General features: G+C 40.2%; 3 protein-coding genes across 3 annotated transcripts in view; 2 read left to right on the top strand and 1 right to left on the bottom strand.

Moving 5' to 3' along the window:
* Positions 1 to 548: 548 nt before the first annotated feature.
* Positions 549 to 7,879, top strand: ddx20 (DEAD (Asp-Glu-Ala-Asp) box polypeptide 20). Its single transcript, XM_088435868.1, has 11 exons — positions 549 to 751; positions 2,148 to 2,242; positions 2,540 to 2,708; positions 3,816 to 3,930; positions 4,005 to 4,147; positions 4,693 to 4,831; positions 5,705 to 5,763; positions 5,888 to 5,970; positions 6,043 to 6,148; positions 6,223 to 6,324; positions 6,706 to 7,879. The coding sequence occupies exons 1-11, from the start codon at positions 556 to 558 to the stop codon at positions 7,740 to 7,742; spliced, it is 2,244 nt and encodes a 747-aa protein (XP_088291994.1). The 5' UTR covers positions 549 to 555; the 3' UTR covers positions 7,743 to 7,879.
* A 1,212-nt stretch (positions 7,880 to 9,091) lies between these two features.
* LOC148427135 (5-hydroxytryptamine receptor 2B-like) lies at positions 9,092 to 12,046 on the top strand. The gene is made up of 2 exons (XM_088404969.1): positions 9,092 to 10,158; positions 11,382 to 12,046. Exons 1-2 carry the CDS (start codon positions 9,151 to 9,153, stop codon positions 11,535 to 11,537), a joined length of 1,164 nt encoding a protein of 387 aa, XP_088261095.1. The 5' UTR covers positions 9,092 to 9,150; the 3' UTR covers positions 11,538 to 12,046.
* The window catches only part of kcnd3 (potassium voltage-gated channel, Shal-related subfamily, member 3), a 97,860-nt gene continuing 83,174 nt past the window's right edge, over positions 11,886 to 26,571 (bottom strand). Inside the window, exons 4-8 of the mRNA XM_088404959.1 lie at positions 19,070 to 19,171; positions 17,654 to 17,686; positions 17,461 to 17,553; positions 16,175 to 16,428; positions 11,886 to 15,601 (exon numbers count right to left, since the gene is read on the bottom strand). Of these exons, the coding sequence (XP_088261085.1) occupies positions 15,427 to 15,601; positions 16,175 to 16,428; positions 17,461 to 17,553; positions 17,654 to 17,686; positions 19,070 to 19,171 (657 nt within the window). The 3' untranslated portion in view covers positions 11,886 to 15,426. The remainder of the gene's footprint in view (positions 15,602 to 16,174; positions 16,429 to 17,460; positions 17,554 to 17,653; positions 17,687 to 19,069; positions 19,172 to 26,571) is intronic.

Below are 26,571 nucleotides of genomic sequence, written 5' to 3'. Positions count from 1 at the left end.
ATTTTGGTGAATTTCATATTTATAAAATATATATGAATATAAATAATATAAATAAATAATAAATAAATATATATTTACTATTGGTCAGTTCACATATCTTGTTTTTACAGATTACTGTATCCATCTAAAGTGTTGAAAATCACACACTAACTTTTGCACTGCATAATGGTTGAACAAATTTGCCATATTTGGGGGTTCCCAACTGTAGCATTTTTAATAATCCCTCATCACACGGCATTATTTTTTTACTTATCCGTAATAGCTTTATACTTTTGGATGAAAAACACAAACAAACACAAACCATCATTGTCATCATAAACTACCCAAAAGAAAACGTTATGTAATCTATTGCATCTCTAGGTTTTGTGTAAACTTAATTTATTTGGTATCAGTACTTACAAGAAGGGAATGTGAGCACTAACTAGCCTTGCTTTAGCTATTATTCCTCAGAACACTTCAACTAAAGTTCAAATTCTCCGCCACCCGCTAGAGGGCACTGCAGTCTTAGTTGCGCGGTGTTTTTAAGCTGCTCTCGTTGGCTGGCTCTCTCAAAACATGGCGGCCTCCATCAGGAAAGCAGCTCACGATATAGAAACGCGAAATAGGACTGATGATGTCCTTTTGACAGAGGGCATAGACTTCAAATCGCTGCTGCTGTCTGAGGTCGTGCTGGACGGACTGACTGCTGCAGGCTTTCAGAAACCTTCCCCGATCCAGCTGAAGGCGATCCCGCTTGGCCGATGCGGACTCGGTACATCACTTCCCGTCTCTCTGTTTTGATTAATAGCAACTGTGTCATTACGACACGAGGAAAGGACAAATAAACTAAGAATTAGCTTGAAGCATTCCATAAAACATCATCTATTGTTGTAGGTTAGTGGTCGTGAACCGAAAAATGAGCACTCTACTGTTTTTGGTATTTTTCCAGTAACTAGAAAACCATGAATTTATATTTTCTTGCATGCAGTAGTTCTCTCTCTTGTATTTTACACAAAGTACCATTTTAAAAAGTACAAGTTCCACTGTCAGCATGAATGATTTAGTCATACAATGTATGTATATTTTAGTCATACAATGTATGTATTTTTTTTTCCACGAACAGCTAAATATGAAATTTGCCACGTTATGCCACTCGACATAACGTGCTAAAGGATCAAGTAATGACCAATCACTGAGCACTTTTTTTTGTGTGTTGAGTCATGTGACTTTCACAAGCTCAGCTTTGAATTGTCGCTCCCTGAGCCTGAGCACGTGATTTCATTTTTAGTCGGTAGCAAGTGGCAAAATGTTTGGAGAGACATAAGGAATTATTTAATAGACAAAATAATAACTCTTCACTGCTGAAAATGGCTAAGCAAGTATACTTTTGCTTAAAACACTGCAACATTGTTATTATATGTTACGTAAAATGTATTAGTGATTTTCAAAACCACTTTATTTCAGACCAGGAGAAGTCCTCTCGGACAGAGTACTGACACATCTCGTACTTTTAATTCACAAAACATTCTCCCAACAAACAATGCCAGATCATTTTAAGACTGACATACCTGTTTTAATGTTGCATTTTCCTTAAAAAAAATTTGTCGGTTTCATTACGCCGCTATTTCTTTTGATACACCAATTTTCCACCAAAATAATATTGATGGATCATTTGAAAGTAAGACCTACCTATTTTATTATGGCATTTCCCATAAACGTTTATGAGAATTTCATTATACCATTGATTCTTTTGATACATAGTTTCCACAAAAATTAGAATGACAGGTAATTTTAGAGAAAGAACTATACATACCAGAATAGCATCAGAATGACAATTATCTATTTCTGTTCATATACAAAATTCATCATAATGGGCATCTGTCAAGACACGTTTGCCTTTAGACCCCCATCGTAAAAGTGCCACAAGACAGACAAGAGACAATACCAGTATCAGACACTGTTACGGTATAATTTTTTAAACTGCATGTACAGCATGTAAAATGTAAAATCAAAGCTTGTCTCACAGCATGAAGCTTTTGAAGCCAGTCTGTTCAAACGGTAAGTAGAAGACATTTGGAGCAAACACTACTTGTGACTCATAGCTAATCTGTCCAATCAATTCAATTGTGATTTCTCCTAATGATGGACCCTTGACTGACTTCTTTCAGATTTGATTGTACAAGCCAAGTCTGGCACGGGAAAGACTTGCGTCTTCTGCACCATCGCTTTGGATTCGCTGATCTTAGACATTCCTGCCACACAGGTGAGTTCAAAAAAGAAAAATAAGAAAAAAAGAGACTTATTGTGAGTTTTACCATAATACCATACAACAGATGGCTATGTCTGTTAATCACTTTAGTTCTGGTTGTTAACGTGATGAAATTAAGCTGCTCTGACTCATATGCTTAAATGAGAGTGGAAGATTATTGAAGGCAGAGGTTGATTTGATAGCTGCGGTGACTTACTGATTAGCAGCTGCCCCCACCCCTCCGAGACTTCGGCTCAGATCTGCCCCCAATCAAGCACGAGTGCTTGTCGACTTTTCCTCTGCCCCGCGCAGGTTCTCGTGCTGGCTCCGACTCGAGAGATAGCGGTGCAGATCCACTCGGTGGTGATGGCCATCGGCTGTGCCATGGAGGGCTTGCAGTGCCACGTCTTCATCGGGGGCCGGCCTCTAAGTCAGGACAAAGCCCATTTGAAGAAATGTCACATCGCTGTAGGCTCGCCTGGTAAGAGGCCAGCCGGTAACAACTCGAACTCACGATTCTGTTTAGGCGCCTCACGCACAGGAAAGAAATGCAAATCTTGTAATGTAGCAGGGTTTCTGCAGGTCATTAAAATACTTCCAAAGTCATTAAATGAATTTTGTGAAAATGAAGACCTTAAATGCCATTTAAAAATCATTAAATGCAATGTTCATAGGCATTAAAATGAAATGCAGTTGACGATGACTCGATAAATATTACAATGAAAAAAAGTGTGCTTAGTCCACCAGTTTTTCATGTTCTCATTCATTTATTCTTAATTTGAAAAGATAACTATGCTATTCCTCCGCGCTGGATAATCAAAGAAGAAAAATGTGAAAGTAGTCAAATGGTAGTATGTTTGTAAATTGTGGTAAGTGCACTTGCTTCGATGAATTGCATTCCCTTGGTTCATCACTAAACGTCGCTAATGTTTACACATGGTCTCCAAGGAAAATACAATATTAGGTAGGTCTCTTTAAAATGAGCTGTTATTGGGTTTTTTTGTGTGTGTGACGGGTTTGGGATTTTGAGTATCAAAAGTACTCATGGTATTGGTACTAAACATCCCTAACAACCTAAAAAAATCGCAATATCAACCAAAGATACGGCCACATTTGTCCACTTTTAAGAAGAGTATGATTTTTTGTTGTTGTATTATACAATTAAAACAGCGATATGAATTAATATTCCTATAATTTTGAATGCACTGAAAATCATCATAAAAATCATGCGATTAATTACGATTAGGCTGTGCACATGTATGAAGTAGGATGTGGGCATTCAATTTGTTTTGAGTTGCATTAAAAATGACAATGTAAATAGCATGAAAAACTTGCCAGTAATGCACTCTGATTAGTGTGGAATATAAATTAAGGAGCAACATCCACCCATATTTATATATTGTCATTGGCGGTCACCTGAAAATGACAAGTTGAGCCCAGAGCAACTGATGTCAAATGCAGTTTCGATTGCACACGTAAAATATCTTAGTTATAAAACGCATTCTACCAAAATAATAATGTTTTACTGCTGACTATTGCTGAACAAGTGGACTATCCCTTTGAGTGACATGCTGGTCATTCTTTTCAGGTCGTATCAAGCAGCTCATTGAGCTCGGCATGTTGTCTACCGCCAGCATTCGTCTTTTTGTCCTGGATGAGGCCGACAAGCTGCTGGAGGAGGGCAGCTTCCAGGAGCAGATCAAGTACGGCTTCCAAAGCTTCTTCCTCAAATAATGACATGTTTTCAATCCGCCAAACCTTTTGTGTCCTCTAACAGCTGGATATTCTCCTCCTTACCTGAGCACAAACAGATGCTGGCACTCTCTGCGACCTACCCAGAATCCCTTGCTCAACATCTTACCCGCTACATGCGAGAGCCCACTTTTGTCAGACTCAACCCCGGTGACATGGGACTCAAAGGTACACACGGTTCATTCCTGAAAGGAGAAGTAAAAAAAAAAAAAAAAAAGTCTTTATAATAGGATGCTCTTTACATCCCCACTAGTCTAAAGATTAGATTAGAACACAATATTCTGATTAATGTTGTGTTATGCAACAAAATCCACCTTTTTTTTTTAAACCATCTCAGGGGGTGGCCATTTTGCTTCTTTCGGTCAACTAAAAATGGCATCACAGTTGCTCAGGACTTATGTCATAACCAATCACGCCTCACCTCTTTTCTCAGTTTGGTCATGTGACATTTCCAAGTTGAGCTGTGTCTAAGATGAGTAACTGTGATGTCATTTTCAATCGACAGCAAAATGACTGCTCCTGAGATGAATAAAATCGAGTGCTGTCTAATTCATATCCCACGAAGGCAATATTAATCAGAATACCGTGTTTAGACTAGCGGAGCTGCATAAAACATATTAGTGTAATCAAAATTTTGGTAGTTTCCTGCATTTTTGAATACTGACTTAAATGAAGGACTGGTGCCTATTTATTTTTCATGTTTGCTTCAACAGGCCTGAGGCAGTATTACAAGCTGGTGCATTGCCATCCGGTACCTCATAAAGTTTTCGAGGAGAAGGTGCAGCTCTTGCTTGACTTGTTTAGTAAACTTCCTTTCAATCAAGCCCTGGTCTTCTCAAACTTGCACACAAGGTGATTTCTACTGCTAGATTTGATTGACGTCAAACATTAAAGGGAAAGTCAACTCTTTTTATGTTCCATATAATACAGTACAGTATGTGCCTTCTGGAGTCTAAACAGGGGGTTCCCTTTAATATGTTGCGATTATGAATTAAGCAGCAAAATTTCTCTTAGGAGGCGGCCTTTTAACCATTTGCAGGCAAAAAAAAAAAAGAAAAGTCCCGCAACAGACCAGGAAAATATCATACATTTTGGTCTTTAAGCTACTACTTTTTTCCACGCTTGGAATGCTGCGGTTTATAGTCCACTGCAGCTTATCTGCATTTTTTTTTTACTTGCCACCAGGGGGCAATCTCCCAGTAAACAAATTGAGACAGAAAAAGACACTATCAAAGCATTAATTTTAAGTTTAAACAGCAAAGTTATTCTCCACCAGGGTGCACTCTCCATCAGTGAACACGATTAGGCACGTTACTGTTGTGTTAGTGCAGTTTTTTATCAATCCAGGTGTCATGTTGAAAATAATCCATGTACCATGTTTCTGTGTTAATATCTCAATCTAAATTTTTTTTAGTGCAGCTTATAGTCCAAAAAAAAAAAAGTAATTTATGAAAATAGTCGGAACCTTGACATGTGCTCATGGTACAATCACTCGTTTTCCAAGCTGACCTGTGATCAGTTGTCGCCTGACAAATTATGAAGCCGGTGGCAAAATGGCCGCCCTCGAGATAGATTAATCTATATTCTATAAACTCGATATTCATAAAGATGTCTTGTTCAAACTAGTGGGCACCGCATAGAACGTATTATCCAAGAGAAACGTTTTAAAGTTGAAATAGTCATGCTTGGTGGTTTTTTCTTTTTTTTTTTTTTTTTTGCCTCCAGGGCTCAGCACTTGGCGGACATCTTGTCCTCGAAAGGCCTTCCTGCTGTTTGTATCTCAGGTAAGATTTACATGCAGAAGTTTGTTAACAACCAAGATGAACTCATTCTAAAGTCTGCATGACTCTGCCAAGTCATTGCATTTTCGCGGTCATAATTGGGAATTCCAATCGTTCTCCTGCACAGGTAGTTTGAGTCAGGAGCAGAGACTTGAGGCCATGTCCAAATTGAAGATGTATCAGTGCAGAGTGCTCATCTCCACTGATCTGGTTAGTTGGAACATTTTTTCCCCAGTTATTGAGGTGCTAGGATTTTTCTTAAGATTGTTCTCCTGTTCTTAGACCTCCAGGGGCATCGACGCCGAGAAGGTCAACCTGGTGATAAATCTGGACGTGCCACAGGACTGGGAAACATACATGCACAGGATCGGACGAGCCGGCCGCTTTGGTCAGTGTACAGAAATAGCAAGCTTTTTATAAGCCAACATCTTGAGTCATTTTTGCATTCAACTTTGTTCACAGGCACTCAGGGCTTGGCTGTGACCTATTGTTGCCATGGCGAAGAGGAGAACAAGATGATGGCTATTGCTCAAAAATGTGGCCTGAGTTTGTCAGCGTTGCCATGTAAGCATTGCTGTAAAATTGACCTACAATTTGCTTAATAATGCGTTGGATGGAAATAGTACACAAATTGCCATGGAACCATTTAGCAGTACATTTCGAAAGGTTAAACTAGGGATGTTTGAGATCGCTTTTTTCACTGCTAGGGCTCAACTCTTGAGTAGTCACACATATCGATACCAAGTACCGATTCCACTGGCACTTTTGCCAATCATTTTAAAGACCTACATATTTCAAGATAGCATTTTCCTTCAAATTTCATTAACATTACAACAATGTTTTACTTCATTGTTCTAATTTGTAGTTTGTAATTTGTAATGGTAACACTGCTTCAAGAAAATGCTGCTATGAGATGTCTACATCAGCTGTCTTCTTTATATGTAGCCACCGTTGATGCCGGACTGATGGCTGAGCAATGCGACTGGGACGTATGCGCCGAGGCTTCGTCCCCAGGCTTCCAAGTGCAGCAGCTCTTCATGTCTGAGAAAAAGAAGAGAATTCGCTCTAATGCTGTTCCTCCCGTGGTCACGGAGGAAGCGGAGGATGTCGAGAAGCCCAAGACGAGTCTTTCTGGAAAGAAGTTCCCGGCGCAGAATTCGATCCCACAGAGCCCCTCCAAAGTAGCGCCGACTCGTAAAGAGTTGCAGGACGCTCTGCCGAAGATCCCTCCGCTGAGCTCGTTTAAAAGCCGCGCGTCCTCGTCGATGACTTTTGAGGAGGCTGAGCGGGACTTCCGAGCGTTCATCACAACGGGACTCGGAAGATCAGTGGAGATCATCCGGGAGTTCAGCGGCCAGGGAGATGGCGCTGATCTGAACGGGCACAAAGAGTTTGTCACGCTTGATGACGACGCAAGCGAGGTCTGTCCAGGATGGAACTCGAAGCAGAACGCTGCCGAATCCACGACGGGATCTTCAAGCCCTGAAGATGACATGGAGGACAACTCGCAAGCCCATTTGGGTGGCGATCGCACGGCGGTCACTCAACCTCTGACTGAAGCAAGTCATCGGTGGACACAAGTAAAAACGGAAGCTCCCGTGACATTACAGACGACAAACGCTACCTGCAGAACTTCGCCCCAGCCTGACACCTTCAGCAAATCAATGCTCGGTATCCAAACTAAGCAGGTGTCTTCCGCAAAACCAACTCAAAGGTACCTGACGCAGAAGAAAGTCCAGGTTGAAAAACGGAGCAGCAGGAAACCAGGGACAAAACAGAAAGAAGCAAAATGGAAAAGGGACCAAGACGAAGACGACGTGGACGATGCCGAAAGCTACTGGAGAGATTGCTACAGGGCCTGGAATGATTACTACGCATCCTTGTCTCCTTTTCATCCGCAAAGTCACTACAGCGCTGCTCACAACTGGATGGCGGCTTATCGGATGAACGCCGTTTATGTAGAGGAATTGCTAAAACAATAATTATTATTATTCGTTCAGGTCTCCGGTTTCAAGAGGAGTCAGTATTACTGCAAAGTGTCTTCAGGGGTCATGATGTCATGATTAAGGGATGGAGTAATCATGAAATGTATCAGAAAAATAAAACAATGTCTTCTCAATGGCGAAACATTTTGTACATCCTAGATATAGTCCAAAAACTCATTAGTATAAAGCTCATTTTTTGTGTACCTGTACTAAGTATTACTTTAGTACTTAATAACCAAAAGTAATTGATTACTTTAGAAGTGAATTATCAAAAGTAACAGAGTATTGTCATACTTTATTATGCAGCGCGATTGATTTACAGTAGTACTTAATAACCTCAAGTAATTGATTATTTAATGACCTAAAATAATCTTATAACTTAGTGCTTGAGTACCTAAAGTGATTACATTAGGACCTAAGTACATAAGTAACCAATTTTTTTAGATTCTAAAGTACTTAAAGTTGTACTGAATAATACTTAATTACCTTATTTAGTTCAAGCCATTTTTAGATTCTTCTGTAGCCAAACTCTTGAAAATAAATGAACACAGACATGGGATTGAATGCCTATACTCTTAAAAAATGTCTTTGGTTTTGAATGAGATAAGCATAATGTTTATTGAAGAACTTCACAGTTTTGCTGAATGTTTTGTGTTTTTTAAGTACATTTTAGATACCAGTCTTTGCTTATAAAATTCTGACTAAAAGTTAAGGGCAGTTTCAGGAACATCATCATGTCTCAAAAAGTTGAACAAGTAAATACAGTAGGTCCCGATTAATTTATGTCTTTGGGATTGAAGGATAATGATTTTGTGATGTGGCAGGAACAGTGGTTTTCTTTTCAAATAGAGCACAATTTAATTGGAAAATGGAGCAACCTTTTGCAAAATTGTGTTCTAGTGACTTCTTTGCGAAATGTAGTTTGTAGTGTTTAAGTTTTATATTTATAGGCATTGTTTTTCGTGATGCAATTTTCAGGCAGGTGAGCAACAAATTAAAGAGAGGATACACGATCTATCTGTAGTTGCTGAATAAAATACGCTGAGAGAGAGCACTATAAATGTGGTTTCAAAGTTCTGCTCTAATTTAATTTGGAGCATCAAGCCTAACCTTTTTTTAGCTGCTCCATTTGCGACTGTATTCATATGCAAATACCAAATATTAGGGGTGGAGCTACATGGGGGCCAAGGGAGAATTTCTTTTTTGGATCCACTCTCCAAGCATCATGTTCATGTGTTTGTTCATGATTGAGCAAGGTCATAAAAACATCTTCAAGTGATTGCAGCTTATCAGCGCTGCAATCACCGATGGAGGATTTATTTATTTATTTAATTGTTCTCCAAATTAAGTCCTTGAGTGAACATCCTTGGACCAGCAGTATGTGATTTCCCCATATAGGTACAAAATGTCCTGTGGTCTCGTGGAGAAAAAAGCAGCCCGAATGATGGACGTGCACGCTCCCAGAAACGACACGACCTCTGACCTCCAGAGCCAGCCGTATGTGTTGTTTCTCGTCCTCAAATGCGCGATTCTGATCGCGACCCTAGTGTTGGGCCTACCCGGCAACGTGTGGGTCTGCTGGGTGGTCTTCCGGACCAAGAGTCTCCGGACGAGCAACAACGCGCTGCTGGTCAGCTTGGCAGCCAGCGACCTCCTCAAGTGCTCCGTGGACGCGCCGCTCTTGCTCGCCTCGCTGCTGCGAGGCGGCCGGCTGCCGGCGCCGGCGTGCGCCGTGCATCACTTCTCCTGGGCCTTGTGCGGCTGCGCGCAGCTGCTGACGCTGGCCAGCATCAGCGTGGAGCGCTACCAGGCCATCTGCTTCCCGTTCCAAGCCGAGCGCAGGAGGTCTCGGGTTCGCCTCTGGATCCCCTTCATCTGGCTTTGCGGCCTCGGGTTAGCCGCCCTCGCCGTGACTCTGGCCAAACACTCGCTTTTTCACGCCGGCTGCCGGCCGCGCGTCGGTCATCCGGACCAGTTCGGACCTTGCGTTTTGGTCCCCGTTTGGGGGCTGTCTCTCAGCGTCATCGTCATTCATTACGGGAGAATCATTAAACTTGTCAGGCAGCACCGGAAGAAAGTGTTCAGCCGCGGGATTCGAGTGTTGCCCACCGTGTCCGAGCATGTGTGGAGCTGGCTGGGCGAGCAGGCTTCGGCCGCGCGCCGGCCGGCGCACTCGGTGACTGGCGAGCAGCCCTCGGGTCACGGGGCCGGGGGAGCCCGCGGGACGCTTCCGGAGATCGTGGGGGCGGTGTGCCTGCGCACGCCCGGGGCCAGAGAGCGAGGCAAGAAGCAGGTGGAGGGCAAACTGGCCAAACGCTTTGGCTACATGATTATCGCCTTCACGCTCTTTTGGCTCCCCATGGTGCTGGTGCTGCTCGTCGACCGGTTCGTCACGCGGCCCGACGGCCACAGAGTGAGTTAACCGGCTTCCACCGTTTTTACACGCTGATATCGTTCTTGGAATCGATAAAGAAAATTTGTAGCTCCCAGATGAAACAAGTCTATTCGATATGTATTTCGCATGCACACCACGTGATTTCTTTCCTTCTTTCCTTCTTTCTTTCTTTCCTTCCTTCTTTCTTTCTTTCTTTCTTTCTTTCTTTCTTTCTTTCTTTCTTTCTTTCTTTCTTTCTTTCTTTCTTTCTTTCTTTCTTTCTTTCTTTCTTTCTTTCTTTCTTTCTTTCTTTCTTTCTTTCTTTCTTTCTTTCTTTCTTTCTTTCTTTCTTTCTTTCTTTCTTTCCATTTTTCTATATTTTGTAACGTAACGTGCTTATACTGTGTACGATTTCTTCTATTAATAAAAAAGAATCAAAAAACAAATATATTTTATAAATATGTTTATTCGATTGTATATTTGGCAGTTTTGATCAATTTATGAGACAATGTAGTGTTCCCAGTCAGCTCCCATAATCATCGAGGGCTTTAATTGCATTTGGAAGCGAATTCAAGGGGAAACATTTATTTTCAAATCGAGCTGACTCTTATGGCTTGCTTCTCAGGAAAAAAAAGGCATTCGGCAAAGCAACCAATTCACTGTAATTGACAGCGTCGTCAAAAAAATATTTCCTTTGCTATTTTAATACGGTCAATTTGCAAATTCGAACGTAACAGTAAAATACATATTTTTAGCATTATTAGGATATATTATAATTTGATGCGTTACATATTTAGATATATTTAAATATTTGGATTCGGATGTTCAATACAATTTCAGGCTGATACCATTCACCGATACTGAGTGCATAGATAACACTTGTACTTTTGAAAAGCAATGAGATCATTTTAAATGAGGCCTACCTATTCCAAAATAGCACTTTCCTTTAATTGTCATTCACCCAGCATGTTTACTTTACGAATTAAATTGTCGCATCTCTTCTACAGACTTCACATGGCGGTGTAAATTACCCGTATAAATGTCATAAATTAAAATCTAAAACTAAAATAACATTTAAACAAACATAGCACTATTTTTCCTTTGTTTATGATTTGCCTCATATATATGTATTGTCACCCCTCCTTCACCCTGTGTACATAAAGCAAATTGTCAAGTGCGACTGGTTGCTTTTGTCACATTTGAGTTTCAAAACAAATTGATACCTCTTAAATTTGGATGTTGTTGCGTTCTCTGTCATATAGTTGCTGTTGGAGATGGAGACATCAGCTATGGTGCTGACGTGCGTGCAAGCTGCAGTGGATCCGCTCATCTACACTTTGGTCACCAGACAGTTTCGCTATGAACTCAGCAAGATTTTCTTGTCAATGCGAAAGTGCCCTCTGAAATCTGTCCACTAACATTTCTGAAATAAATCCAAATGGGAAGTCAGCCCAATTTTTTAAATTTTGCAATAATACAGTATGTTCAACACAGCCTCATCAGTGTAAATGCACTGCAGGAATATGAATTAAAGAGCAAAATCCTGGATTACGCTCCTCAATTTATATTCCACAAACACAATAATAATCAAAATGCCATGTTAAGTCTAGCATATTGGGGCATATTGATCATATTAGGGTCAAGTAAAATTTGGGGGTAGACTTGCCCTTTAAAAGAATCCCCTAAATGTAAATGTGCTGAAATACTTGGGATTTGCGCAGACTTAACAATGGCCTTGCGAAAAAGAAAAAAGTCCATAGACTGAATGTGTGGCAGATATAGATGTTTTATCAGGCGTTTCACAGTTGGGACACAAGACAAGGTCATAAATAATATCAAACACGACAAGATACACGCACAGCAGTAGTTTCAACATCGACTGGTGGCAAAGGAGGACAAGGCAAAAAAAAAAAAAAAAAAGAGAGAAGAAAACCGACTGATCTTGAAGAAGACAAATAAGATTACAGAACAAAGAAAGCTAAAAACTACAAGAGAGCTTCACTTTTTTTCATTTGACCGAAAAATCATTGGACTCATTGATCTTAACTTAGCTTGTGTTTGAAAGAGCTGCTGACACAAAACAAATCTCATAAATAAAGAAAACTCACTTCTGTTGTTGCTTGCTGTACAGTAGCGTTAAATATTCAAAATATTGGAATGAAGCCTGTGAACACTATGGACTCTTTTTGTAGGCGGCACAACTGCATCTTGGCGCAGTAAGTTCAAGGTCAGGGGGCAAAGATTGGAAAAAAAATATTGAGCCTAATAGAATCCCTTTAAATTGCATGTCAGTAAAAAATGATTAGATCTTAGGCAATTCAGAAATCTACAAACACAATTCTCAATCGGTTCTCTGGTCTGAATGAATGTGGTACGATGATTTCATGGCTGTAATGGCACTCTCTGTTGGTGAAGTGTGTGTACACGCACACACATTAGTACATGCTGTTGTTCACTCAATGCATGTCTTATTTTTGTAAATTATTGACTAATTTAAAGTTTAATAAAAAAATCACTAGCCAAACTCACAATGCAATGCTAATGGTTGAACAAACTTGCCAATTTTTGGGTAATCTGAAATGCCATGATATTGGAGATAAAAGGATTCGGCTCGACATCAGCACTCTAGTTTCCTCTTTGTAACCAATTAGTTGTTTGGATATAACCAACTGAGTTGGTCAAATGTTGTATTTGTCTGTATTAGGTATACGCAGCATCCACTTCAACCTGTGAGCCTGGAAGAGGGCTCCTCCCACCTGTGGTCCCTTCTGAAGGTTTCTGATTTTCCCAAATTGGGTTTTTTGAGTTCTTCCTTCCCCTTCTGGGAGCTTTGACAGGCGATTCTGTTGTGTACCTACACGGAAAAGATGTCTCTGTATGACTTCTTTTTTCAAAAGAAGTCTCCACATGACCTCTTTTCACCTGTGAAGCCCTTTGAGACCTTTGCTGATTCAGGGCTATACAAATCAAATTTGATTGACCAATCAATTACTTATTGTAACCAAAATCAACCAACTAGATGGGTCTTTTTTTTTTCTTTCAAACATTGATTTTAGAATGAAATGTCACTTTTGGTAATCCAGAGTTGCATAGAGTAATTACACCTGCAATGACTCAAGCTTACTGTAGGTAGATTCCAAATTAGAATGCGTAATTAAAATCAAATTTTTAACCAAATTTTGTTTTACAACTTCCTATGAATGACATATGTATTATAAAACATATTCCAACTTTAGAATGTTAACAGACTATCAAATCTGTGCTCTCTGACCTTTAACTCAGCTGTGACCACTCCCCTAGCGGCGCAGCGCACCCTCTGTGTCCTTTCATGTCACATACCACGTAGTTCTTTTGCCACTTACAAAAATAGAACCATGTGTCGCAGTTTCACACAGCTTTAGAAATAAGACGGAAAAAGGCCTGCCTGTCTGTGCTTGTCTCTGAACGCCTGCATGGTGATTTTACTCACTAATTCTGCGCCGCGGTAGCTGCTGTCACTACACCAAAAATAGTATCGATATTTCACTGAAGGTATGACACTTTTCCTGCTCTCACCCTGTTGAACATTTTTGGCTTTCTCCGAGTAATCGTTTTCCTTGGAAACACGAAACATTGCAGGAATCTGGACTGTGATACGTTGATATGGAATATACACGTTAGCGTCTACGGTATGTTCAAAGATATGTTTTATTTTGAAGTACAAATGAACATGAAAAACTGTTATTCCAAAGTTTATCTCTTTTAATTCTAAGGCTTTTTCTCTAATGGTCATTTTGGCTGCGATGGTCATTTGACAATACTACGAAACTCGACATCAGCTAAGTGCACATTTTTCTAACGGTGATACGTCGTTTATAGCACTGCCCGGACTTTTATTTTTAATCAATGAAGCGCAAGATTGGGATGGAAATTGGATTCCCGCCGCTGGTACAAAGCTGCTGGACTGACATTCAAAAGGACAAAAGGCCAAGTGGGAGGCTCAACTCGGAGCTGAACACACCTGAAAAGTCCGACGTCAGGAGGGAGCTAAAGTTACACGGCGGCGACAAAGCTCTGGGGCTGGTTCAATAAGTCTCCGTCATGTCGCCATGGCAACTAAAGGTACAGCGCCTTCTGCCTGGCTATAAATTCTCCTGAAAATGAAGCGGGGAACCAAATGGGAACATCAAGAAAGGACAAAAAGTACAAACATCAAAGTTCTTAACCACACAGAGAACACATCGCGTCAACAAGTTTGAAAAATGCTCACTGAGTTAGGGGAAGAAAGAACGGCGCTTGACAGCTATAAAGAGTACCGTAAGCATACAAGAATACAAGCTGACGACGACGACGGAGAGAAACACGAACGGAGGATTCGGGGTAAAAGCAAAAGAGAGAGCACAGCTTCACTGATTCTGCCAAACCATGGTCAAATATTACAAAATATTCTATTGACAATATTCACAAAGGACGTGGGCTCAGAACACACAAGTGTCCAAAATTCTCAGCCGGTGCCTTGTGCTTTTAATCGGGGTGGCTTCCCATCAAAATAAACAAACACTATCTGTGTAAGACAATTTTGTCGTTTGAGGTCAAAGGGGGTATTCGGATCTATCAACGAGAATAGACGAAAACAGGCACATGTCGTAGAAAAAGGCTCGCAGCTGAGGATTTTGGACAGAAATTGAACGTTCCGATCCTTGAGAGTGGCAGCTAGTCAAATATACCATATAGGGAGCCAGAGATCGACTTCCAGAAGAACTGAAAGTTCAGTCACCCGTGACAGGCACGTACGACCTTTTGACCCACGACGTCACAATTCATCTATCTAGCAAAATGCACACACTCCTTCACAAATATGAAACACGCATACATATCATATGTACTTTTCCCCCCTGGAGTGGGGTGATACGGAAAGTGATGAGGAACGGTGACATACTGCATCTGCTTCCCAGCAATGAACCAGAATGACACGAAGGGCACAATAATCCATGATTTCGATTCTTCTCGATCAGCTTTCACCTCCTACTTATGGAAGAGTCCAACTGATGCCAAAATCATAAAAGGTGCTTTGTGCTCACTGACGCACACATACACGCACGCACGCACGCACGCACACAACATGGACACGAGTGCACCGCATCTAAAGTCCATCCCTCTTCTGTACAAGGAGTCTGTTGTTACAGTACATGACCAGCAGAGGGAGAGCTCCACCACGAACCAAACTAAGTCCCCTCCCTTCTTATCTCGCCAGGTCCTCCCCTTGGTGTCCCTCAGTCAGTCTCGGCGAGTCTCTAACTGTCTCCGAGTATGACTCGTCGGCCTGGTTCACAGTGCCGACACCTTCACAACGTTCTGGTGGGCGGGGCCTGCTGGGAGATGGGCGTCGCCCTCAGGGGTGGTCACCGGCGGAGTGGGAATGCTGATGATGGCTGTGGTGATCTGGCTGCCCTGGCAGTTGAGTGGCGCTGCCTCATCCATGCGCATGTTCAAACTGGAGCGGCTACCGGGAAAGGAAGGAAAACAAACAAACAAAAAAACACGGAATTTAAGATCTCAAATCACCAATGAGACGTTTTTGAGGTCCTGGCTCACTAACCTAGTTCATTCTCAAGATGTTTGACCAAATGTACTGCCAGTATTGTGCAACAGTTTAATATGCATTGAATCCATTCACTGCCATTGACCGCCGCTGACGTCAAGGATCATCCCAGTCAAGATTGAACTTTGACGTCTATAGTTGTCAATGGCGGTGAATGAGTAAGTAAAAGTGTTTTCCAGTATTGCCTTGCTACATCACGTTCAGTTATTGCACTCGGATTTTCAGTCATGACCCATACTTTGTCCATTGTTTAAAAAACTATTTAAAAACTTAAAAACCTAAAACCACATGAATATGAAAAAGGCTGTAGTGTTTAGCCTAATGCTAGCTCACAACACAAAACACCACTGACATCTTAGCAGTGAACATAATGGTGTTAAAAGCGCTGGATTTTTGTACACAGATGATAAAGAGAAATGATGTAATAATACATATAATATTTGAGCCAATATATACAACCATTTGCACTTTTACCTGGTGCTGAGGGGCTGAATATGGATGGTGCTGAGCTCCTGCAAGCCTTGCTGGTGCGCGTGCGTCAAAGGTTGCATGCGTGCCGGCTCACTGGAATTGGGTAAAGGGCTGTGGTGCTTCTTGCTTCTTCGGGTGCAGCAAGTGCCCGTGACACCCTCCTGGCTGGAGAGAGACGGGCTTCGAGACGGGTAAGTATGAAGTCCCGCCTCCAGGTAGCTCTGTTGATAATACTGCTCATCCACAAACTCGTGGTTCTAAAAGAGGAGCGGCAATTCATTGTGATTTTTCAACTCGCAAGAATGCGATTTTGATACGATTTTCAATGTATTTTTCCTAATCGAAAACACAATGAAAAATTACGTTGCACTGTCAAAACAATAATCTCTATTACTCTGTTAATGCAAGGACACTAAAGAGGTTTTGTGAGGAACGCAGTTGTTTCTATACATTTTTAAAATAGTTCAAGCAGGCAATTAAGTGTATAAATATGTTTTCGTTTTGATTTATTTTCTCTTCGTATTTTTGCCCAAGACTTAATTGAACCATTAATTGAACCTTTTGGACTTAACAGTAATCAATGGTGGATGTAAAAATGTAAAAGTTATTACTATTTATTTATTAAAAGTAATCTTCCCACAGTTGCAAGAGACAGCAATGGAGCAAATAATCCCCCACCCTAAAAAAAATAAAATAAATATACTGTTTCAATTGAGATTCAATTTATTCACTACAGGTTATGGAGCAAGAGAAACATATTATTTTATAGGGTATTCCGGACTGATTTAGTATTTTAAAGTATATTCAAGTAATTTTTTAAATTTATTTTTTAGATCTCAGGAGAAGTCAATTTTCTCAAAAAAGCGTGTTTTGTCTGAAGATTATTTAAAATTTGATGGGTGGGACATAAAATGTCCTCCCATTCTGGAATGACCCACTAATAATTGTGTAAATCTCAAAATTCTGTACCATGGTGCAAAATACAGTAGGACGAAAAAAATTTAGTATTGACCTTGAGTTATTGCGGTCAATATGTAATGTGATAGGATATAATATAATATAATATAATATAATATAATATAATATAATATAATATAATATAATATAATATAATATAATATAATACAATACAATACAATACAATACAATACAATACAATACAATACAATACAATACAATACAATAAAATACAATACAATACAATACACAATGATTGCCCTGAAAATCTACGTTGTTAAAAGCTTGTTCTGTGGGACACTACGATTCCCATGAGGCCCTTTTGAACTCACAGTGGTTTTCTCCAGACAGGTCAGCAGGTGATGGTGCTGGCTCTCTAATAGAGAGGTAGACTTACTGAGCCGCTTTTCCTCCTCAGTCGAACCCTGGGATGACACACGCACACAATCCAAAATGAGCAACACGCTGTCTGACCTTCAAGGAAGCCACTGATCCGAAGTGAAAGGTGCGATGCGGTGTCAGCACCTGATCAGAGAGGTTCATCTTGTATGGAAGTTGCTTTAGCGGGAAAGGAAGACAAAAAGAAAAGACAGGCCGAGTTAGACTCGCGTTTGGAGTTCAGCGCGAGATCAGAAAGCTGTCACAGCTTCCGACGTGCCAGGCAGCAGAAGCAGGGTCACATTTACAGCGTGAACGCCTGAGGCAGGTCAGTCCAGATCAATGGAGCCAGAACATTGATTTGTGCCCCTAATGGATGTACAGTGCATTACACTGCATACATAACATTTTGCCTCTGGCTCCTTCCCTGACAAGGCTGCCTACAGGGACTTCATAACGACTTGTTTTCCACAATTATTTCTGTTTGAGTCGTGTTTGCGTGCATGAACAAGAGGGCAATATTTCTGCTTCTGTATAATGTGAAATATGACAAAAATAAACAACACAACCCTGGTATGAGTTTACGCATTAACCAGCAGAAACATAGGAAAAAAACAAATTCTCTAGTCATATTTATTGACTTATTTTTACCCAATCAGTCAATAAAGCCATTGAGGTAGTACCTAACATGACTCCTCGTTTGCAAACTTGGATGCGAGGTTAGCTTAGCGCAAGCTGGCTGGTATGACAGACATGAAGTGTATGGACGACGCGGATTTCCGTCATTTACCAAAGGTGAAAAAAAAGCTGAGTTCTGATGTGTGCCAGAGTATGGAGAGTGATCCTGTAGGTCATGTAAATCTTCAACTAAAAAGAAATATCTTTCTATCTGTTTGTTGCGGCTGTTAGCATGTCAACCGCTTGAACTCGGGTCCCAAGATGTTTCTGCCGAGTAAAAATTTGGCAGAAACATCTTTTTTGAGCTGGGGAGCTTTCGAGTGCGAGGCAAAAGGTGATAACCACTACTCTAGAGGAATCCGCTATTTGTAACCCGTAAATGCGCTTCCTGTCGGCTTTTGTAAAACTACCTTGGAGGTGTGCTGTGTCATGACGTCGGCGCGTTCTGGAAAGTCAAGCTTGCGCGGCACGACGCACACAAACAATGGAAATTTTACTGGCCCCGTCCAAATTAAAAGCAAATATTTACATCTTTATAGCGCGGTGAAAAGTGTTGCAGCCAAGGTACGCTATCCCAAACCAAAAAATTTTCAACTGAGACAGCCGTGCCACAGCTTTTACCAAGATATTGAAAGAAAAGTTAGCAGCGCCTTGACCGAAACGAGTGTGACGAACATGTGATGCACGGACAGCAAAGCAACGCCATTTTGTGTTTTACAAACACGAAAGCCACATGAACGAATGGAACTTTTACTCCGTTCTGGTGATTGTGAAATGGAAACATATGTTGTTTTACCTATTTCAATATACAGATGCACTTCATCGTATCGCACTTTCATTCAAACTTTGAGGTGCGGTGAAGTATAAGCCCTTGTCCGGTCTTACCGTGAGCTCCAAGGCTTCGTTAAAGAGTCCGTTGCGCTTGCTGTGGAGGAAGGCGCTGGAGCTTCCCGTCTTGGATATTCGGATCCTGGCCAGGCGGGCTTTCTGTGGGAGACATTGATAGTCGAGTCAGTCGGAGGCTGCGCCGCCTCCGGCGTGAGACTGATTGGGGAATCATTCTGACACATCCCACTGATGGGCTACAGCACTTTCACATGCTTCATGTATTAGTTGTGATCTTTGGGATCAAATCAAACATACAGTGCTAGATCATTCCCTTTGATCTCCTGTGATAACTCACTCTGATCTCCTGCTATTCTTATGAATGATTTATGGTCACTGCAAGACAACACACGTTCCTCGGGTGGAAAATGACAGAGAGCAAAAGCAACTAGGATTTCTGCAGAAATCCCCAAAGGATTAAGCAAAGAATTGCAGCAAATGAGCAGTGAATCAAATTGATTAAGTCTATTGAGCTTTTTTGTTTTTAAACTACTTATGACATCTGTATGGATATTCTCATTCATCCGGGTTGTTTTTTTCATTTCTCAGAACCTTCAATAGATAGCAAGTGGACTGCTGTGTTCTCAAGTTGGCAAGTGTTTGCCTGTGTGGGAATGCAAGAGGATGCTTTCTGAAAAAAATAGAATTCAAATTTGGTGTAATAGAATCATTGATGTGTCAAAAAAATATGTTTTCAAAAGTTGGCGGTGTGCTAAGTTAGCTAGTAGCGCTGAATTAGGCAGTATGACAGATGCGACTTGGATGGATTTAAAAGTTTATTAAAGTTAAAAATAAAAAAAAACATCCTAGGTCCTGCTGTTGGCTAATGTACGGTGGGGGTTCCTCTAGGTTAAAGTAAGTGATTAAAAAAAAAAAAGAAAAAAATCTAGCGAAGTTTGATGAGGCTATCCTAGCGTGTTGGCAATTTAAGATTCCGATGAAATGCACCCCATTTACCATTATGCTCAAATTGGACTTTTCAATTTTTTGGACTTTGATGTGTTTTTTGATAAAAGTATTCAAATAGATAGTTAAATAGTATGCAAATTGTAATCGCAAATTAAGGGTAAATAAATGAATGAATTAAAAGGTAGGTCATTTGTAACTGGACATTATATAAGAGTAAGTGAATCGCATGATGAAAAAAAATGTGGGCACCTCTGATATGCATAAAACCGTTTCATCACTTGCTAATAACCTAGTACTTGTGGTTTGAGCGAGAGCATGCACGCACACACACTAAGACACAAACTTGCACACACCTCTTGGCGAGAGTCATCAGCACATTGTTATATGTGTTGAAGAGCAATTTCAAACCTACACACAACCTATACTTAGTTTCACAACTCTATGGAATTGGCTCCTATATGAGAGTAGGTTTGCCCTGCTGTGAAATTCTGAAATAGTCACAGCTTTGATCTATAATAAAAGTGCAAGTGTTACTTTCTGTTTAATAATAGAAAAAAAAAGTGTTAACCTTATGGTTGTGCAACTGCAGTCACGTAGCAGTAATTTTTATTTCACTGACAAAGATAAAGACTGTATTGTTAAAGTCATTACACTCAAAGAATGAGTGGTTTTCATAAGCAATGAAGACCACGATTTAATTGGACTCCAGCTAAGCCATCATCATCATCATCATTTATAGGAGATAGTGTGCAGTATTTATTTGGGGCTGTAAAGCAGAGGTCCTACACCGCCGGTCCGTGGATCAACTGATACCGGGCCGCATGGGCCACACTCGAAATAATCAACTATTTCCATTTTATGTATTACCTGAGTCAAAAAGTTATTTCACTTGGAAAAACCTTTAATTTTGAAAACCATCCGAATTCTCTTTGATTCGTTTGAGGGCCAAAATTTCACTCGCAAATAAGTTAAGCGAGCGAGAAACAGATGTTGTTGGAAAGGCCCAGTCAAGAGACAGGTGACGAGCCTACAACATTGAAGAAAAAGAAAGCTTCTAACAGGCAAAATCAGGAGTCCTACTTGAAATAATGGCTTCTCGTGGTAAGGACATCGAGCGCTACTTCAGCCAAAAAGGACTCGCAAACGGACAAAAAATTGATTCTCTACCTTTTTGTTAGCGAACCAGATAAGCTCGCAAATGGCGGCAGCCTCAAAAGTATTTTCAAAAGTCACCACATCCAATCTCTGTGAAGAGAGCAACAACCTGAGGGCTCCCATTAGTTGGGCGTTAATGACGAGCTCATATTTTATGTACGTTTTATATTCTCCATTTGTCCCCCCGTCGATGATACAAAAAAAAATCTCACTTTGCATTCTCAGAAACAGGGATATCGAACCCTGTGACCTGTGCTCTTTAGTAAAGAATGTTAATTCACTGCGTAAGTACAACAGGTTTACACGTACCCCGGGTGCAGTTAAAATGGAAAATAAATGAAAATTCTGTCTCTGCTCCCCATCCCCTTTTTAATCCTACTTTCCTTGGCCTTTGTGACTCTCCATTTACAATATATCCAGCCTAGGTGTCCAGATTGGTAATTAGAACCATCTTGGTTATCATTACTTTTATGCTAATATTTTAAGAGCATGCAGCGTTTGACCTTAGCAGATTGGACACTTTGTTCATGATTAAATCATACGGACAGGCAAGCACTCAAGTCGGCAGAGCTGGAGTCAGGAACGTTACAATAAAAAAAAGTCATTCATTACATTTAATCATTACTTTGAGTGTGAGTGAGGAATTGAAGAACTTTATTAATAAAATAGGAACTGGTTACCAGACAAAGTAACTATTTTCAGTACGTTGAAAAAAGTGTAATACCAAGTAATTTGCATATTTTGACAGCAGTTTTCCAAAGGCACTTGAAATCAGCAGAATGGCCAGGAAATTGTCAATTAATTTTGATATTTATTGCACTTAAACAAACATGGCCGGTTTCAAATAGTATTTTGTCAACAAATGTTTCAACAACATGACTATATTTACAGTATTTCTGAATATACTCCACTACTTTTTTCCCGAGCATTTTGAACCATGACGATTTTTCAATATGATATGGTTTAAAATTTCATAATCGATCATAATGAATGACAAAAATGCTGATTCATTCCAAGTACTTATTCCATAACACTACTCCCAGCATTTGTTTGTATATGTGTGTGTGTGCGTGTGTGTGGGTGGGTGGGTGGGTGGGGGGGCTCACTGGTGTCTAAGGTAAGCGTTGTAAACGAAAAAAAATCTTTGCGTCCACTTGCAACCACAATGCAAAGCATACAATGTTCAATAATGAAAATTAAACTGTATAACAACGCAATTAGTTGAAAAAGTGTTTTCAGAAACACTGGCAGAACTGTAACAGTTTGTGCTGCAGCTGTGGCTGCTACCCACGCACAGCCCATGAAAGTAAGAGAAATCTGGGTTGTCTCTCAACTGCCAGCCAGAAGGATGGCTAATTGTAACGGGGAGCCAGAATTAACCACAATTACGCCAGAACTGAGATGGGTCCAGAAGGGGGATGCTCAGCTCAGCAGGCACAAAAAATTAGAACCCAAGGGGCGAGCGAAACAAGTTGAGGGAGGAACAAGAAAACGACCCCACCAGCTTTAAATACAGTGAAAGAGAGGACAGTTTAATGCACTGATTGTAGAAAATAATCTGAGGTATAATGGATTTTCCGTGTGTGTAATGTCAGGTGAGTGCTGCATTTAATGATCAGTTATACTTGCTAATGAGTTGGCGTAATGTTTGAGAAGGTCACCGGTTGTTAAAGTTATGGAGCATTAAAGAACACGATGCGATGTAGGCGGTATCGGCGTATTGTAATATATGACATGTCAGAGTAATTTATAGCAGGAGTTGAGCACGAGCAGTGAAGCCATCGACCATACAAAGGTAATAAAGTCAATCTTGTTTCTCTGAAGTGATCATCTTGTGCGGCAATTAAAGGCGCTCTGCCAACATATTTCAAGCACATTAAACTCATGTGATTCAGCATGAACACGGTCGTTGTACTTACCATAAAAAGGGCAGTAAAAGCCGTCTCTCTTGCAATATATAATACAAGACTGTTTGGACTGGGATATTTGCTGCACAAAAGTCTAAACAGTATCATAAAGCAGGAAATGTGGAGTCAACATTTTTGACTAGCAAACTTAATCAAACATACCTGCAAGTATGTTCTGATGTGGGCTAAATGCTAAAAACAGCATTTATGCAAAATTCCCATAGGGTATTGTATTGTCGTTGGTAATCATTGGGGTAAGAGACTTTATAAAAAACAAAATAAAATGTATGACTGATATATATATATATATATATATATATATATATATATATATATATATATATATATATATATATATATATATATATATATATATATATCAGTGGCGGTCCATGCATTTCCCACTCATACGCACCTGTATGCCCGTTCAGAGGATTTTTTTCAGAGCATTTAAACATCAATAAAACCGGATCAGCAATTAAAACCTATCATTATACTTGCGAAAACTTAGAATAAGTCATAATCATTTCAAATTATTTGTCCAGGAAAATTTATAAAATCCACCAAGAACAGTCAAGCTTTAACAAGACTGTATGTTAAATTACAAATGGAAATTTAGTATAAGTGTCATGTTTGGGCATGGTGAGTTGGGAGTAGGAAGGAAGGGGACCAAAAAAATGCAGGAAAACTGAGAAATATGTGTCTCAAAAAAGGAATTTTTAACAAGGAAATGTGGCGGAACCGAACCGGGAGTAAAACTTGATAAAGTGTCACCAGACAGGTGGACCAAATGAAACTAACGAGAATACAGACAATAAAGGCGGACGCGAGTGGCATCATCAATTAAAACTTATCATTTTACGAGCCAAAACTTAGAATAAGTAATAATAATTTCTAATTATTTGTCCATGAAGTTTTATGAAGTCCACGAAGAGGCAGGACCAAACAAGAGCAAAACTAGATGGACAAATTATCACCAGACAGGTGGGCAAAATCAAGCTAACGAAAACGCAGACAATAAAGGCAGACTCAAGTGGAACAGAAACATGAACAAAACCCCTCAACAACAAGAGCCAACCAAACATGACAGTTGAATACGAATGACATAAAATGACAAAATCATATTGACTCAGTCAAAACGTCTGTCCCCAAGTTTTTTCAGTACAAAATCCATTCTTCTTTTTTTTCTTCAGAAATACTTTAATGACTTGCTTGTAGAGTTTGTCTTCGCGTTTCATTTCCAATAATAAATGCGTTTGTATTGACATGGACGCCAATGTTGAAAGTCGCACCGGTCCGATTTCCGTTTTGCTCTTCTTCAGCCATTGTGGGATTAAAAAAAAAAAAAAAAAAAGTGAGTCTGGCTTTGATGTACGCTAATGCTAAAAAATGTTTTATGGCAATGGAACACTTCTGAAAGAGAGGTTTGCATTTCTACACTAAATATGATTTTGTATGTTTCTGATGCAGTATGTGGGATGTATAGTAGAACGATTCGAGGACGGTTTGATTTTCAAGGAAAACAATATGATTCCTTTCAACTTAGTGTGATTACAATTTGATTCAGAACGGCTATGTTTGAGCCTGACATCAGGCAGTAGGTGAAGGACACCCTGAACTGGTTGCCAGTCAATTGCAGAGCACACAGACCATTCAAACAATTTAGTACGTATGTCCAATATGATATAATATAATACTTTGAGAGGTCACCGAGCTTGCAGTAGAAAATGGGTAAAATGATACAACCGTTTCTTTCCTCACCCATCCTATTAACACATCAACACGATGCACCTTAAAATTACAGCACAATTTACTTTTAAAGTAAATTATGAATACAATCTAACAGAGCTCCACGTAAATTTAAAGTGTATGGAAACATTGAGATAATTAAATTGTGACAGCTGTCTGCAGTGCAGCAAAACAGATGTGGAATAGAGCCAGAACTCATCATTGGAGAAGCATTTGGCTCAAACCGTCATGCCGTCACATGCGCTTGCCCACTGTGTTTATATTTTGCTCCAACACATTCGCATGACACCAGGATGCCGCAAACTAACCACAGACAATGCACATTAGGATAATCACTATGTTTATTTTGTCCGTTTATGTAAGGTGATGTGAGATTATCTTTGCTCATTATTCTTTTCAGATGACTCATTTTCAGCACCTGGAGTTTTGGTTTTGAAAAGCCTATAATCTTTGTTGTGTGTCTTCCATTACGACGGACGTAGAATTACACCAAGATAACGCGTAATGAATTTTTTTTTAATCTTGCGCATATCGCCCATTGCAGCAATTGTCTCTACATGAAGATTTGTGTTGATGTGAATTCACACGGAGGGCCTAGTGGTTCGCACATCTGTCTAACGCTTCAGTTTAGGTTTTGAATCATGGTTTTGGCTTTATAGATTTTTTCCCAGCTTCCTTGCAAAAACATGGAAAATGTCGAGATGAATTATGATAAAAATGTAATGTATGCAGATGTAACAGCTGTGCACCCTCAGGCCATGTTTGAATACGTTTCGATATTATGCAACAGAAGATAGTCCTACACATTTAGAAATATTTTTGGTGGCTGGCCTATATTCTTTTTTTAGGAAAATACTTTTTGAGTAGAAGCATCGGTGTCCAAACAAGCTAGTTTACCTTCTGGTTTAGTCTAAGTGTGGGTGTTTAAACAAGTTTGTTTACTTGCTAGTTGAAATTGAAGCACTTGTCGCTCAAAGAGCTTGTTTACGTGCTGGTTTAGTCGAATCACCTGTGGCTAAATTAGCTCATTTACCTGCCGGTTGAATGAAGTTGTTATCATGATGTGTTTATATCCTGTCTAGAATAGCATGCATTGCAATCTATCTATGCAGTCCTTGTCCATCTCACCCCATTCCTTAGATAGAGCTGTTGTGAAAAGTGTGAACTGGAACTTTGCCCCAGCTGTTGGATTACAGCAGAAATGTCTGCCTATCTGCGGTTGGGCTTTTTGTTATGTCTTGCACCATGCAATGCTTTGCTGAATTAAATAAAAAGCAGACGGGGACAGCGGAGCTTTGACAGACTCAGGAGCAAACATGGACGTGTGAGCTTTTGCTGTCCCTCGCGAGCAGAAAAGTCAATCTTGGCTGGTCTGAGTTTACTATTTTACAGTATAGCATTTGGGCTTGCCTTAGTCTTCTTTATAGATTTTTCTGACATGTTGAATTTGAAGCACCCATGGCTAAGGGAGATGAAGCTGAGATGAAGCAGCTGTGGCTAACAAAGCTGGTTGGGTTTGAAGCACCTGTGGCAAAACTAGCTGGTTTACCTGCTGGTTAAGTCCAAGAACCTGTGGACAACAATGTTGTTTAACTGCTGGTTGAATTTGAAGCACCTATGGCTAAACAATATTCTTTACCTATCGGTTGAGGTTTGTTTACTTGCTGGTTGAGATAAAACAGCAGTGGTTAAACCGTCCAGTTGAGTTTGAAGCACCGTTGGCTAAACAATATTCTTTACCTATCGGTTGAGGTTTGTTTACTTGCTGGTTGAGATAAAACA

Source organism: Hippichthys cyanospilos, chromosome 2 (genome assembly GCF_059441005.1).
Source record: "Hippichthys cyanospilos isolate Australia breed blue-spotted pipefish chromosome 2, RoL_Hcya_1.0, whole genome shotgun sequence".
In the NCBI taxonomy this organism is placed as follows: Eukaryota; Metazoa; Chordata; class Actinopteri; order Syngnathiformes; family Syngnathidae; genus Hippichthys; species Hippichthys cyanospilos.
This window is presented reverse-complemented; position numbering and strand designations above follow the sequence as displayed.

Coding starts and splice junctions, on each gene's coding strand:
- ddx20 (XM_088435868.1), top strand. CDS start 556: ATGGCGGCCTCCATCAGGAAAGCAGCTCACGATATAGAAACGCGAAAT. Junction 752..2,147: donor GCTTGGCCGATGCGGACTCG/GTACATCACTTC, acceptor GACTTCTTTCAG/ATTTGATTGTACAAGCCAAG. Junction 4,148..4,692: donor CGGTGACATGGGACTCAAAG/GTACACACGGTT, acceptor TTGCTTCAACAG/GCCTGAGGCAGTATTACAAG.
- LOC148427135 (XM_088404969.1), top strand. CDS start 9,151: ATGTCCTGTGGTCTCGTGGAGAAAAAAGCAGCCCGAATGATGGACGTG. Junction 10,159..11,381: donor CGCGGCCCGACGGCCACAGA/GTGAGTTAACCG, acceptor TCTGTCATATAG/TTGCTGTTGGAGATGGAGAC.